The 13,864-nt window shown below is 45.3% G+C and overlaps 1 protein-coding gene across 8 annotated transcripts in view; it reads right to left on the reverse strand.

Moving 5' to 3' along the window:
- Positions 1-13,864, reverse strand: part of FAM186B (family with sequence similarity 186 member B) — a 67,359-nt gene that overhangs the window by 44,784 nt on the left and 8,711 nt on the right. For 6 of the 8 annotated variants that reach the window (XR_007517199.1, XR_007517200.1, XM_049883045.1 and 3 more), the window contains 4 exons: positions 11,841-11,947; positions 9,661-9,886; positions 7,584-7,766; positions 499-2,197 (listed from right to left, as the gene is read on the reverse strand). Coding sequence is in view for 6 of the 8 variants with exons in the window: in XM_049883045.1 (XP_049739002.1) it covers positions 499-2,197; positions 7,584-7,766; positions 9,661-9,886; positions 11,841-11,936 (2,204 nt within the window). In the remaining 2 variants the exon portion in view is untranslated. Of the gene's footprint in view, positions 1-498; positions 2,198-7,583; positions 7,767-9,660; positions 9,887-11,840; positions 11,948-13,596; positions 13,684-13,864 lie in introns of those variants that run through there. The other 2 variants (XM_049883044.1, XM_049883043.1) reach the window with 1 other exon arrangement.

Below are 13,864 nucleotides of genomic sequence, written 5' to 3' on the forward strand. Positions count from 1 at the left end.
CTTGTCACTGGGACATTCGTCCAAAAGGTGACCTGGCCCTCCCCGCCCCAAGTCTGTTAACCAGGGATGACTCTGTTTTCTGTAATTCCAGAAGCAATAAGAAAAACAGAAGTAGGTGAGAGCTGAGGAAAATAGGGAGCAGGGAAGTGGGAGGTGGTATCAGAGGAAGAGCCCCTAGGAAGAGAAAGTAAAGGAAAATGGGGAGCACATATCAGGTGGGTTATGGACAGGGTGATAGGAAGGAATAGGGAACTGGGCTTAGAGGAAAAGCTCACTATAGGGAGGCAATCTATAAGTGCCCTACCCCCCCATACCTTCAAGGGTTGCCCAAGGCCCTGTGGCCAGGCATCCCTTGCCAGTCCCCTCCCTCAGGGAGACCTTGTCCAGGCCTCATCCTCCCTTGCCCCACTGTCTTCTCTCCTGTTGGATTTTGGCTCTGTCTACACATCGCAGTGGGTGTGGGTGGGTGCCTGGTGGGTGTGGGTGAGCCCGACCTACCGAAGCCTCTGGAAGCGTCTGTAGGTGGCGTACTTATGGCATAGGTACTGCAGCCTGAGCAAGTTCAGCTCCATGGTGGTGGTGGTAAGCTCCAAGGCCTTGTTGCGCAGGTAGTGGGGCAGCCCCAATTCAGCCTCCTTATTCAGGATCTCTAGGTTCTTCCTCTGGGCCTCCATGTCCATTCGGTACACTTTCTCCTTAGGAGATACCAAGGATGCCTGCAAAGAGGGCCTGGTCACCTTTCGGATGGATGTCCCAGTGACAGGAAAGGAGGATGATTTCTTGGGCTTTGTGCGAACTCGAGATGTCCGTGGTTTCAGGGCAGGTTCTGCTGAACTCACGGTCCTCTGGCTTCCTGGGGCAGACTGCGGGATACTAGGGGATCTGGGCAAGTATGACCTCCTGCCCTGGCGAGCAGACTGGACCCGGCTTGAAGGAGGTGCCAACGATGGCTCTGCCTTCTCCAATTCCCTCCATCGACTGGTGGGCATGAAGATCATCCTCTCTATGTCCTCCCTTGGCTTCTCTGACTCCCTCCTTGGGCTCTCTTGCTCCTTTTCTGGCTGGATGAATCTCTGCCGCTGCTCCCTCACCGTCTCCTCCATCTCCCACTGCCGCAACTTCTCCTGGTGCTCCTGCTCCTGCAGGAACCACTTCTTCTGCCGCTGCAGCCACATCTCCTCCTCCTCCAGCCACTGCTGCCTCCGCCTCTGCCAGCTGAATTCCTCCTCCCAGGGCCCCTCCTCACTCTCTGAGGACACCTTTCTGGAGCTCTCTGGGGACTGCTGCTTCCTAAAATTGACCTTAACTTGGAGTTCTCCCTTCTCCTGGGCTTCTTCCTGGAAGAGATCCTCCTGGTCTTCATCTTTGTGATCCAGCCTTTCTTCCACCGGTCTCTCCCCTGTCTCAGGAAACTTATAATCCACCGAGGGTGGTGATGCAGGTGGGAGGCTTTCAATGTCCTTGCTGCGGTACACATCTGCAATCCTTGAATGTGTGGCCATGGTGGAAAGTGGCTGATATGCTGAAGGTGTACCATCACTGTCCCAGGCTGTAGCCATGGGACTTGGAGAATGTGGTAAAAACAACTGTTCCTCCTTCTTGGGCTCCTGTTGAGAGACCAAGACTTTTGTTGGGAGCTCCATGACTATTTCTTTCTTTGGAAGGGTCTCTTTCTCAGGAGGACCTGGAATGTCAACAAAAGTCTTGACCAAGTCTTCTGCTTGACCTCTAGCACTCTGAGCTTTCTTCAGCTGGAATTCTAAGGCATGCTTAATCAGAAGAAGGTCATGGTACTTTCCCCCGAGAATTTCTACCTGTTTCAGGAGGGCATCCCTCTTGTTCTCAAGGATTTTGAGAGACTTCTGGAAGTACAGCCTCTGGCTGCTGAGCTCTTTGGTCATCTCTATTTTCATGTACCTGTACTTGGTCTCCAGGGTCCTATTCTCCTGATGTTGGAGGATCAAGGCTTTGTTGAGGTTCTCCACCACGGCAGACATATACCTGATGGCCCTGACCTCCCCCTTATTGAACATGGTGGAGTCCAGGAGCTCCTGCAGCATGGACTTTACCTCAGAGACCCTTGAGCAAGTAGTTTGCTTGTCCTGGAGCATCTCCTCTGGGCTCAGTGGCTGAGGTTCAGGCGGAGATTTTTGCGGGCTCTTTTCCCGCCAGCCCTGCCAGAAGGTGCGTTTGGACACTGGGGGCGGGGGGGGGGGGAGGTGAAGAAAACAAAGGCAACAAGCTCCCATGGGGCCCAAGGATTATACTGATTCTCCAGACCCTGCTTGGCTAAAACTCCCATCTAACCCTCTTAGGGATTTGGGAAGAATAAGGTACTGGGGCTGTACTCAGGCCAGGGAGGTGTTATCAGGAATGCTCTCTGCCAAGCCCAGAGTGTGCCAGGGCCTACCTCTCAGACTGTGCCAGTTCCACAGAACCACAGGGTCTGGGGTGGCTGGGACTAGTCAATCCAGTTCACTTCAACTCAACATCCTCCTGATCTGCCATATTCCCCTGGAGTAGTTAATTTTCTGATCATGCCACCTTCCAGGCTCAGCATCTATATTTGGCTCCTTATTTCCAATATCCAAACTCTGGAAGCCTACCTGACTCTTAAGAGTCCACAGGACCTGGAAAGCTTCATTTGTCTTTTCTGTTAATATTGGACTGTGTTTATAAAGAATTTATCACATTGTCCTGCAACTGTTCACATTTTTTTGTTTGTTTGTTTAATTAGTCAAGTTTTTTGTTTTTTTTTCTCCCTGATTTGGAGGGTTCTGGATTCCTCTGATAATCTGACAAAAGCAGTGTACCCTCTCCCCAGGAAAATGCACACAGAATGTGCACGCTGGGCTCAAATCCATTCACAAGCCTTAGCTCCTCAAGGGCTGGATCTTGGTCTAGGGCTGGTGGAGTGCTGGCCTCAGAGCACCTATTCATTTTACCATTCAACAAAAATCACTGGCAGAAAACACAGTGGCTAACTTTGGATGAGAAGCCAAAGGAAATACGGAAATTAAGTGATATTGAAGTTAAGCTAGCATCTAGCTAGTATTATCAGGGAGACCATATGTCCTAGTAAAGAGCTTGAACTCTCAAATCAGGTAACTTGAGCTTAATTCCATTCTTCCCACTTGCCTTGATTGAGCAAGTCTCCTAACCTCTCAGTGCCTCAGTTTCCTCATCTGAAAAATAAGAATAATCATAGCATCTACTTCATAGGACTTAATTAGATCATGCTTTTCTACTGCCAAGCACAGTACCAGGTACCTAGTAAGTGCTCAATAAATAATCCCTTAAAAAAAAAAAAGACTGTGTTACAGCCTTTGCCCTCCAGGATTTTATAATCTAGCAAGGAAATAAATCGACTATACAGATAACTATATTCCAAGATATAATATGGCAAGGATTGTAGAAGAGATTGTCTCCTTCTCATTGACCTTTCCCTGCCTCTCCCTTGACCCCCAGTTGACCTTTCATGACTGATAATGAACTAGCTAGTGAGAATCAGAGTGGTAACACACTAATATTAGCTACTGGTTATTAAGCCTCGAGCATGTTCCAACCATGTTCAAAGCACGGTGCCCGATGACTCACACTGTATTAAAGCCTCCCTACAAACTTGCAAGTAGACAATATCCTCCTCATTTTACAAATGAAGAAACTGAGGCTCAAAGGGATGAAGTAATTTGCCCAAAGTCACACACCCAGAAATTGGCAGAGATGGTATTCAAACTTGAGTCTGTCTGACTCTGAACCCCATGCTCTTGAATAAGATTAAGAAACCAGAAAACCTACATGTGGGATAGCTTTCTTTGTGGTCCCTTCTCTAACTTTCCAATTTCTCATCTGCAAAATGTGTTGTTGTTAGGTGCCATCGAGTCGATTCCGACTCATAGCGACCCTATGCACAACAGAACGAAACACTGTCCGGTCCTGCACCATCCTTACAATCATTGTTATGCTTGAGCCCGTTGTTGCAGCCACTGTGCCAATCCACCTCCCTGAGGGTCTTCCTCTTTTCTGCTGGCCCAGTACTTTGCCAAGCATGATCTCCTTCTCCAGAGACTGATCCCTCCTGACAACATGTCCAAAGTATGTAAGACGCAGTCTCACCATCCTTGCTTCTAAGGAGCATTCTGCTTGTACTTCTTCTAAGGCAGATTTATTTGTTCTTCTGGCAGTCCATGGTATATTCAATATTCTTTGCCAACACCACACTTCAAAGGCATCAATTCTTCTTCGGTCTTCCTTATTCATTGTCCAGCTTTCACATGCATATGATGTGATTGAAAATACCATGGCTTGGGTTAGACGCACCTTAGCCTTCAAGGTGACATCTTTGCTCTTCAACACTATAAAGAGGTCCTTTGCAGCAGATTCACCCAGTGCAATGCGTCTTTTGATTTCTTGACTGCTGCTTCCATGGCTGTTGATTGTGGATCCAAGTAAAATGAAATCCTTGACAACTTCAATCTTTTCTCCGTTTATCACGATGTTGCTCATTGGTCCAGTTGTGAGGATTTGTTTTCTTTATGTTGAGGTGTAATCCATACTGAAGGTTGTGGTCTTTGATCTTCATTAGTAAGTGCTTCAAGTCCTCTTCACTTTCAGCAAGCAAAGTTGTGTCATCTGCATAATGCAGGTTGTTAATGAGTCTTCCTCCAATCCTGATGCCCCGTTCTTCTTCATATAGTCCAGCTTCTCGGATTATTTGTTCAGCATACAGATCGAATAGGTATGGTGAAAGAATACAACCCTAGCACACACCTTTCCTGACTTTAAACCAATCAGTATCCCCTTGTTCTGTCCGAATGACTGCCTCTTGATCTATGTAAATGTTCCTCATCAGCACAATTAAGTGTTCTGGAATTCCCATTCTTCGCAATGTTATCCATAATTTGTTATGATCCACGCAGTCGAGTGCCTTTGTGTAGTCAACAAAACACAGGTAAATATCCTTCTGGTATTCTCTGCTTTCAGCCAGGATCCATCTGACATCAGCAATGATATCCCTGGTTCCACGTCCTCTTCTGGAACTGGCCTGAATTTCTGGCAGTTCCCTGTCGATATACTGCTGCAGCCGTTTTTGAATGATCTTCAGCAAAATTTTGCTTGCGTGTGATATTAATGATATTGTTTGATAATTTCCACATTCGGTTGGATCACCTTTCTTGGGAATACGCATAAATATGGATCTCTTCCAGTCAGTTGGCCAGGAAGCTGTCTTCCATATTTCTTGGCATAGATAAGTGAGCACCTCCAGTGCTGCATCTGTTTGTTGAAACATCTCAATTGATATTGCATCAATTCCTGGAGCCTTGTTTTCCGCCAATGCCTTCAGAGCAGCTTGGACTTCTTCCTTCAGTACCATCGATTCCTGATCATATGCTACCTCTTGAAATGTTTGAACATCAACTAATTCTTTTTGGTATAATGACTCTGTGTATTCCTTCCATCTTCTTTTGATGCTTCCTGCGTCGTTTAATATTTTCCCCATAGAATCCTTCACTATTGCAACTCGAGACTTGATTTTTTTCCTCAGTTCTTTCAGCTTGAGAAACACCGAGGGTGTTCTTCCCTTTTGGTTTTCCATGTCCAGCTCTTTGCACGTGTTATTATAATACTTTGTCTTCTCGAGCCACCCTTTGAAATCTTCTGTTCAGTTCTTTTACTTCAAACAATTCTTCCTTTTGCTTTAGCTGCTTGATGTTCGAGAGCAAGTTTCAGAGTCTCCTCTGACATCCATGTTGGTCTTTTCTTTCTTTCCTGTCTTTTCAATGACCTCTTGCTTTATTCATGTATGATGTCCTTGATGTCATTCCACAACTCGTCCGGTCTTCAGTCACCAGTGTTCAGTGCATCAAATCTATTCTTCAGATGGTCTCTAAATTCAGGTGCGATACACTCAAGGTCATATTTTGGCTCTCATGGACTTGCTCTGATTTTCTTCTGTTTCAGCTTGAACTTGCTCATGAGCAATTGATGGTCTGTTCCACAGTTGGCCCCTGGCCTTGTTCTGACTGTTGATATTGAGCTTTTCCATCATCTCTTTCCCCAGATATAGTCAATTTGATTTCTGTGTGTTCCATCTGGCGAGGTCCATAGTCGCCGTTTATATTGGTGAAAGAAGGTATTTGCAATGAAGAAGTCATTGGTCTTGCAAAATTCTATCCTTCGATCTCCAGCATTGTTTCTATCACCAAGGCCATATTTTCCACCTACCGAGCCTTCTTCTTTGTTTCCAACTTTCACATTCCAATCACCAGTAATTATCAATGCATCTTGATTGCATGTTTGATCAATTTCAGGCTGCAGCAGCTGATAAAATCTTCTATTTCTTCACCTTTGTCCCTAGTGATTGGTGCATGTATTTGAATAATAGTCGTATTAATGTGTCTGTCAGTTTGTCGTACTGTTGGGGCTTGCGTGTTGCTGTGACGCTGGAAGCTGTGCCACCGGTATTCAGATACCAGCAGGGTCACCCATGGAGGACAGGTTTCAGCTGTGCTTGCAGACTAAGGCAGACTAGGAAAAAGGACCTGGCAGTCTACTTCTGAAAAGTATTAGCCAGTGAAAACCTTATGAATAGCAGCAGAACACTGTCTGATATAGTGCTAGAAGATGAGCCCCCCAGATTGGAAGGCACTTGAAAGATGACTGGGGAAGAGCTGCCTCCTCAAGCAGAGTCAACCTTAATGACGTGGATGGAGTAAAGCTTTTGGGACCTTCATTTGCTGATGTGGCACGACTCAAAATGAGAAGAAACAGCTGCAAACATCCATTAATAATCGGAACCTGGAAAGTACGAAGTATGAATCTTGGAAAATTGGAAATCGTCAAAAATGAAATGGAACGCATAAACATCGATATCCTAGGCATTAGTGAGCTGAAATAGACTGGTATTGGCCATTTTGAATCGGACAATCATATAGTCTACCATGCTGGGAATGACAACTTGAAGAGGAATGGTGTTGCATTCATCATCAAAAAGAACATTTCAAGATGTATCCTGAAGTACAATGCTGTCAGTGATAGGATAATATCCATACGCCTACAAGGAAGGCCAGCTAATAGGACTATTATTCAAATATACTGCAAAATGTAGGCGTTGGATAATCTCAGATCCTTCCTAGGCCTGATAGGAGTAAAGTTCCAAAGTCCAGCCATGTTGTTGACTGACCGACTCTAGAGCAGCCAAATTCTGGAAAGTTCTGGAAGGGTGTCTGGCTGAACTTCACCAGACTTCTTGGTGCTACAGCTGTTTGGTGTGAGGAAAGAATGTTTCTCATGTTCTAGATGCAAACTCCAGCATTCCTGGTCTTCTAGCCTCATTCCCCAGAACCACTGAGAGGCCACAGCTCCAGGGAGCACTCACAGAGGCCTGTCTCTACATCACCCCTACCTCTGGCCCTGATGGACAGCTCAGAACTGCTCTCACCACTCCCACCCATCTCAGGTAAAGCTTTTGTTATGGAGGAAGGTAGGAGAGACTGCTATAGATGCTACTGTGTGGCTTCCTCCCTGAGATAGCATTCACCCCACCCCCACCAAGCCCCTTCCCAGGTGCTCCGAGAACATACTTTGTGTCTTTTTCTTTTGTTCTTCAATGAGAGTGGAGCAAAGGGAAATAAGAGACTCAATGCCACCCTTGGTGGCGATGAGGGACAGAGGCAGTACTTTCTCCATCACCTCAATCCATTCATCCAGGGCTTCCTCTTCCTTCTCACTCTTTCTGTTCCTGATCTCGTAGGTCAGACTGTCACCTGGAGAAGGAGTGGGAGGTTCAGACTGAGAACAGTTAGTCCTCTAGGGAGCCCCAAGCAGCCCTAAGCAGCCCTACAGCACAGAGGTGACGCTGGCAGTCTTTGAGATTGGGTTGGTTTTCACCTCGTATTAACTGTACGATGTTGGGCAAGTTACTTTATTTCCCTGATCTTTAGTCTCGTTGCCTGTAAAATGGTTGGGTGAGGATTGAATGAGATAATACATGTGAAATGATTACTATGAGGTCTGCCATGTAGAAAATACACAATAGATATTAAATATGCACTGGTGGCTCAATAGTGAAGCTCTGACTGCTAACCGAAAAGATGGCAGTTTGAACCCACCCAGCAGCTCCATGGGAGAAAGACCTGGCAATTTGCTCCTGCAAAGATTACAGCCAAGAAAACCCTATGGGGCAGTTCCGCTATATCACAGGGGGTTGCTATGAGTTGGAATTGACTCAGTGGCACCTAACAACAACAACAACATAAGGGCAGGTATGTGCCTGTCTTGTTATTGCTTTATCCCCATCGCACAGTCTAATAGCTGGACATTCAAATAAATTAACTGGAGTTGACAGCCCTGCTTAGTTCCTGGGGGCCATACTCTCAGGGTTTCTCCAGCCTTTGTCAGATCGGTAAGTCTAGTCTCTCTTTCTGAGTTAGAATTTTGTTCTACGTTTTTCTCCAGCTCTGTCCGGGACTCTCTATTGTGATCCCTGTCAGAGCAGTCAGTGGTGGTTGCCAGGCACTGTCTAGTTGTGCTGGACTCAGTCTGGTGGAGGCTGTGGTACTTGTGGTCCATTAGTCCTTTGGACTAATCTTTCCCTTGTGTCTTTGGTTTTCTTCATTCTCCCTTGCTCCAGTGAGACCAGTGCAGTATCTTAGATGGCCACTCACAAGGTTCTAAGATTGCAGACGCTACTCACCAAAGTAGAATGTACAAAATGTATAAACTATGTTATGCCAATTGAGCTAGATGTTCCCTGAGACCATGGTACCACAGCCTTCAGCCAGTAATTTGGTCCCTCAGGGAATTTGGATTATCTATGGAGCTTCCATGACCTTGCCTTGGTCAAGTTGTACTGGCTTCCCCAGTATTCTGTACTGTCTTACACTTCACCAAAGTTACCACTTATCTATTGTCTATTTAGTGTTTTTCTCTCCGTACCCCTCCCCTCCGTCGTAACATCAAAGGTTGTTTCTTTTTATGTATAAATCTTTTCATGCGTTTTTATAGTAGTGATCTCATACAAAATTTGTCCTTTTGTCATTGACTTATTTCGCTCAGCTTAATGCCCTCCAGATTCATCCATGTAGTAAGATGTTTTGTAGATTCATCACTGTTCTTTAGCTAGTGTGGTTTTGAATTTAGTTTCTATCTTGCCATTTAAAAAAAGGTCCGTGGGTGGCACAAATGGTTTACACTCAACTACTAATGTAAAGGTTCACACCCACCCAGCAGCTCGTGAAAGAAAGGCCTGGCGATCTGCTTCTATAATGATTACAGCTAAGAAAACCCTATGGGGCAGTTCTACTCTGTAACACAAGGCCACCATGAGTCAGAATTGACTTGGTGGCAACAGTTTTGATTTTGCTAAAAAAGTAAGATGTCATAACTAATCCATAACTTCATATATGCAGCTAATGTCACAATCTATTATGCTTTGGACAATTATGTTTGTCCCCCCTGGGAAGCAGGTATGATGTGTAGTGACATGTGTGTGGGTTGTTTTACTGGGGGGGGGCACCGCAATGTGTCTGTTCTCCCTGCCCTAGGCACTCCCCTCCTAGCGAATGCCAACCTAGGGGGGGAAAGAAGGAGACTGAGCTGGGACCAGTGACTTGTGGGGAAAGCACCGGCCCCAGGATTGTACCCAGCCTGTAAACTCACCCCAGTCACCCAGCCAGCGGAGAATTTCATACAGGTGCTTCTCTTTTGTCTTAGCATCTTTGGAGAAGGAGGCAATTTTCTCCAGCAAGATGAATCTGTTCTTGCCCTTTTGCTCCTTCTGGTGAGATTTTGCCTTTTCTTTTAAATTATATCCTAATTCTTCCTGGAAGCGGTTGATGACACCATTGACATTGTCCAAGATGTCTGCAAGCTGAGTAGAAATACCCTATAGGGGAAGCAGCAGATTATAGTGTTTAGGGGTGTGATGGGAGTGAGATGCTACCTGCTAGTAGTGTGACCTTAAACAAGTCACTTATCCTCTTCAGCCATCCTATTTGTAAAGGGGATCATTATAGCACCTATGTCACAGGGTTGTTTTTTTTTTTTTTAATGGTGCTTTAAATGAAAGTTTACAAATCAAGTCAGTCTCTCATATAAAAATTTATATACATCTTGCTATGTACTCCCAGTTGCTCTCCCCCTGGTAAGACAGCACACTCCTTCTCTCTACCCTCTATTTCCGTGTTCATTCAGGCCAGCTTTTGTCCCCCTCTGCCTTCTCATCTCCCCTCTAGACAGGAGCTGCCCACAGTCTCATGTGTCTACTTGAGCCAAGAAGCTCACTCCTCACCAGTATCATTTTCTGGCTTCTAGTCCAGTCCAATCCCTGTCTGAAGAGTTGGCTTTGGGAATGGTTCTAGTCTTGGGCTAACAGAAGGTCTGAGGGCCATGACCTCCAGAGTCCTTCTAGTCTCGGTCAGACCATTACGTCTGGTTTTCTTATGAGAATTTGAGGTCTGCAGCCCACTGCTCCCCTGCTCCATCAGGGATTCTCTGCTGTGTTCCCTGTAAGGACAATCATCGGCTGTAGCCCGGCACCATCTAGTTTTTCTGGTCTCAGGCTGACATAGTCAGCCTGATTTATGTTGCCCTTTCTGTCTCTTGTGTCATAGGGTTTTTGTAAGGATTATATGGATTAATATTTGTAAAGCACTTAGAACTGTGCCTGGCACATAAGTTATCGTGATGATTATTGTTATCATTTTTATTATTAAGACCAGGTCAGGAAGGGAAAGCAATATTAAAAATCTACAGCAAGCCTTTCTTTAGAATATCAGAACTTGCTGGCAACTTCTGGACAGAAGATTGGAAAAATCAGGGCCCAAGAAACCCTCAGGGTCAGACGCTCAAAAGATGCTCAAGAGGCTCATGTACAGGGTGCTTCAAGCCTTTGGCCATTCCCTCTGCCCCTTTGAGCTTCCAGGTCTCAGCTTTGGTGATGCCAGACAGGTTCCCAAGAACAGACCTCGAATCAAGAGCTCTGGGCCCCTCCTCCTCCCTTTCTAGGAATCAATCACCACTATGTGTCCCAGGGCTATCCTGGAGCTTCCTGCCCCCTTCCTTCGATTCTTGCCCCTTTCTGTGGTCTACTCCCTTCCTGGTACCAGCCCTGTCTCAGGGGGGTGGTTTGACCCCAGCTCAGCCCTAGACGGTCCAAGTCTAGGAGGCGGATATTTCGTATTAATCTATCTGCAAACCCAGGATGCCAAGTATCCTAGGATCACTGTGGGCCCAGAGCTGTAATCTTACTCAAACCTGGGGTCATTCCTGTCATGGATTGAATTGTGTCCCCCCAAAATATCTGTCAACTTGGCTTGGTCGCGATTCCCAGTATTATATGACTGTCTGCCATTTTGTCATGTGATGTGATTTCCCTATAGTGTTGTAAATCCTATCACTATGATGTTAATGAGATGGATTAGCAGCAATTATATTGAAGAGATCTACAAGATCAGATAGTGTCTTAAGCCAATGTCTTTTGAAATAGAAAAGAGAGAAGCAAGCAGTGAGGCAGGGGGACCTCGTACCACCAAGAAAACAGTGCCAGGAGCAGAGCATGTCCTTTGGACCCGGGGTCCCTGCGCCTGATAAGCTCCTCAACTAGGGGAAGATTGATGACAAGGACCTTCCTCCAGAGCCAAAAGAGAGAGAAAGGCTTCCCCTGGAGCTGACACCCTTAATTTCAACGTGTAGACTATTAGACTGTGAGAAAATAATTTTTTTGTTAAAGCCATCCACTTGTGGTATTTCTGTTACAGCAGCACTTGATGACTAAAACAACTTCCCAGCCTTCACATCAGACCCCAACAGAAGGGTGCCTCCCTCATCTCAGGGGTTACCTCCTGAGCCCGAGTCAGCTGAGCAGCCTCAATCCTCGAGATGATGGCTTTCACTGATGTGGGGGTCACCAACTGTGGGGAGTTGTCCTTCTGCATCTTGGGTCACTCTGAAAGTCACACAGATGTCCTGTGGCTCGGGTACACAAGCCTGGATGTACGATGTTGGCTGTTTTGGGGTTAGGGGCCCTGAGGTGGCTGCTGGGCACCCTCTGCCCAGCTACAGCTCCTCCCGTAACTGCCAGACACCGGGTTCCAACTGACCCTCCTTTCCCCAGTGACATTGTTTAGTTGGAAGAATGACTCCCTGTCCATTATCTGTCACCTAGTATATATTAACCTGACTTGACCTTTTCTTTAAACTAATACGTTACGCTCCCAAACTAAACATTAATGGCTACGAATAGGAAAAAGTAATTAGAAGTTCCAAAGAGAACTTGCTGTTTAAAAGTGTGTTTTGTTGTTGTCGTCGTTTTTTCTGCTAATTAGAGCCAATAAATAAATGGGAACATACTTGCATTTTGCACCAGGGATCAAGGCTCGAGCAACAGTTTAACTTACTAAAGGTGGTAACCATGGAAAAAGATGTTAAAACAAATGTTTTAAATGGTCCTAGAACTGTACCTGGCACATAGTAGGCCCTTAAAAAATATTTGTTGAATGAATGAATGTATAAGTACAAATTTGTATATATACATGCAAATTATTATTCCTTAACGACTAAAACAATTCTCATTTAAATTAAATATTGTAAGTTCGGTCCTTAGTTGTACCATGACAACTCAGTAACTTGTCACCTGACACTCACCTCTCAACATATTATTGTCATGGTCATGTTTCACATATTATCATTTTATGTAAAGTAAATTCTTTCATTGGCTCATTCACTCAACATTTATTGGTGACATTCTATGTGTCAGACATGGGGCTAGATGCTGGAGATACAGAAATGGGTGAGACCTAGCTCTGTTTTTGAGGCACTCACACCCCGGCTTATGGATACCTGTCTATCTCTACATCCATCTATCTGGTACTAGATGATCCTTTAATCCCTGATGATTTCAGAGAAGGTTATAATTTACAAACAACTTGTTCAGCCTCAGAAACATGTGTGAGCCAACTAAGGCTTAAAGGGTGTGATGGTTTTAGGTTGTGTCTCAGCTTGGCTGGGCCATGATTCTCAGTGGTTTGGCAGTTATGTAATGATGTAATCAACTCCATGATGAGATTGGCTATGAGCAGCCAATCAGCTGAAAAGGAGTTTCCCTGGGGGTGTGGCTTGCCTCCAGTGTATAAATGGATGTTCCAGCAAGGCTCTGGTTCTGGATCCTGCATCTGGCTCATCATCATCTGACTTCTGGTTCTTGGGACTTGAGCTAGCAACTCACCTGCTCATCTTGGGATTCAACAACCTCTGCAGCTGGTGACCCAGCAACTTGCCATATTGCCTGCTGATCCTGGAATTTGTCAGCCTCTGCAGCCCGTGAACCAGCAGCCTGCCCCCTGACTTCCCAATCTTGGGTTCATCAGTCCCTACAGCTATGTGAGTCGGGAGAAGCCTCTAGTCTGACCCATGGACTTGTGACTTGCCAGCCTCTATAATACTGTGAGCCAACTCCTTGAACTAAATCTCTCTATGTATATACATGTACATGTGTGTGTACACACACACACACACACACACACACACCTCTCACTGGTTTTGCTTCTCTAGAAAACCAGCCTAAGATGGAGAGCAACAAGATTTGCCTAAAACTACCGAGCTGGGAAGTAGAGTCAGAACTTCAGTCTGGTTTCCTTGCTCCCAATCTGGGTCCATCCTTCCTTTCTTTCTCTTTCTTTTCTCCTTCAAAAAAAAAAAAAAGTTTTTATTTATCTAATAAACATTCAGTGAGTGTTAGCTAATATATTATTTTCATTATTAACTACATTTTGATTAGCTGACAAGCTCCCATTTCCTCTGACGGCAGAAAACTGAAACTTACCAATTCACAGTACACTGTCACTTCCAGTTTTAAATTCAGTCT

This window comes from Elephas maximus, chromosome 4 (assembly GCF_024166365.1).
Source record: "Elephas maximus indicus isolate mEleMax1 chromosome 4, mEleMax1 primary haplotype, whole genome shotgun sequence".
In the NCBI taxonomy this organism is placed as follows: domain Eukaryota; kingdom Metazoa; phylum Chordata; class Mammalia; order Proboscidea; family Elephantidae; genus Elephas; species Elephas maximus.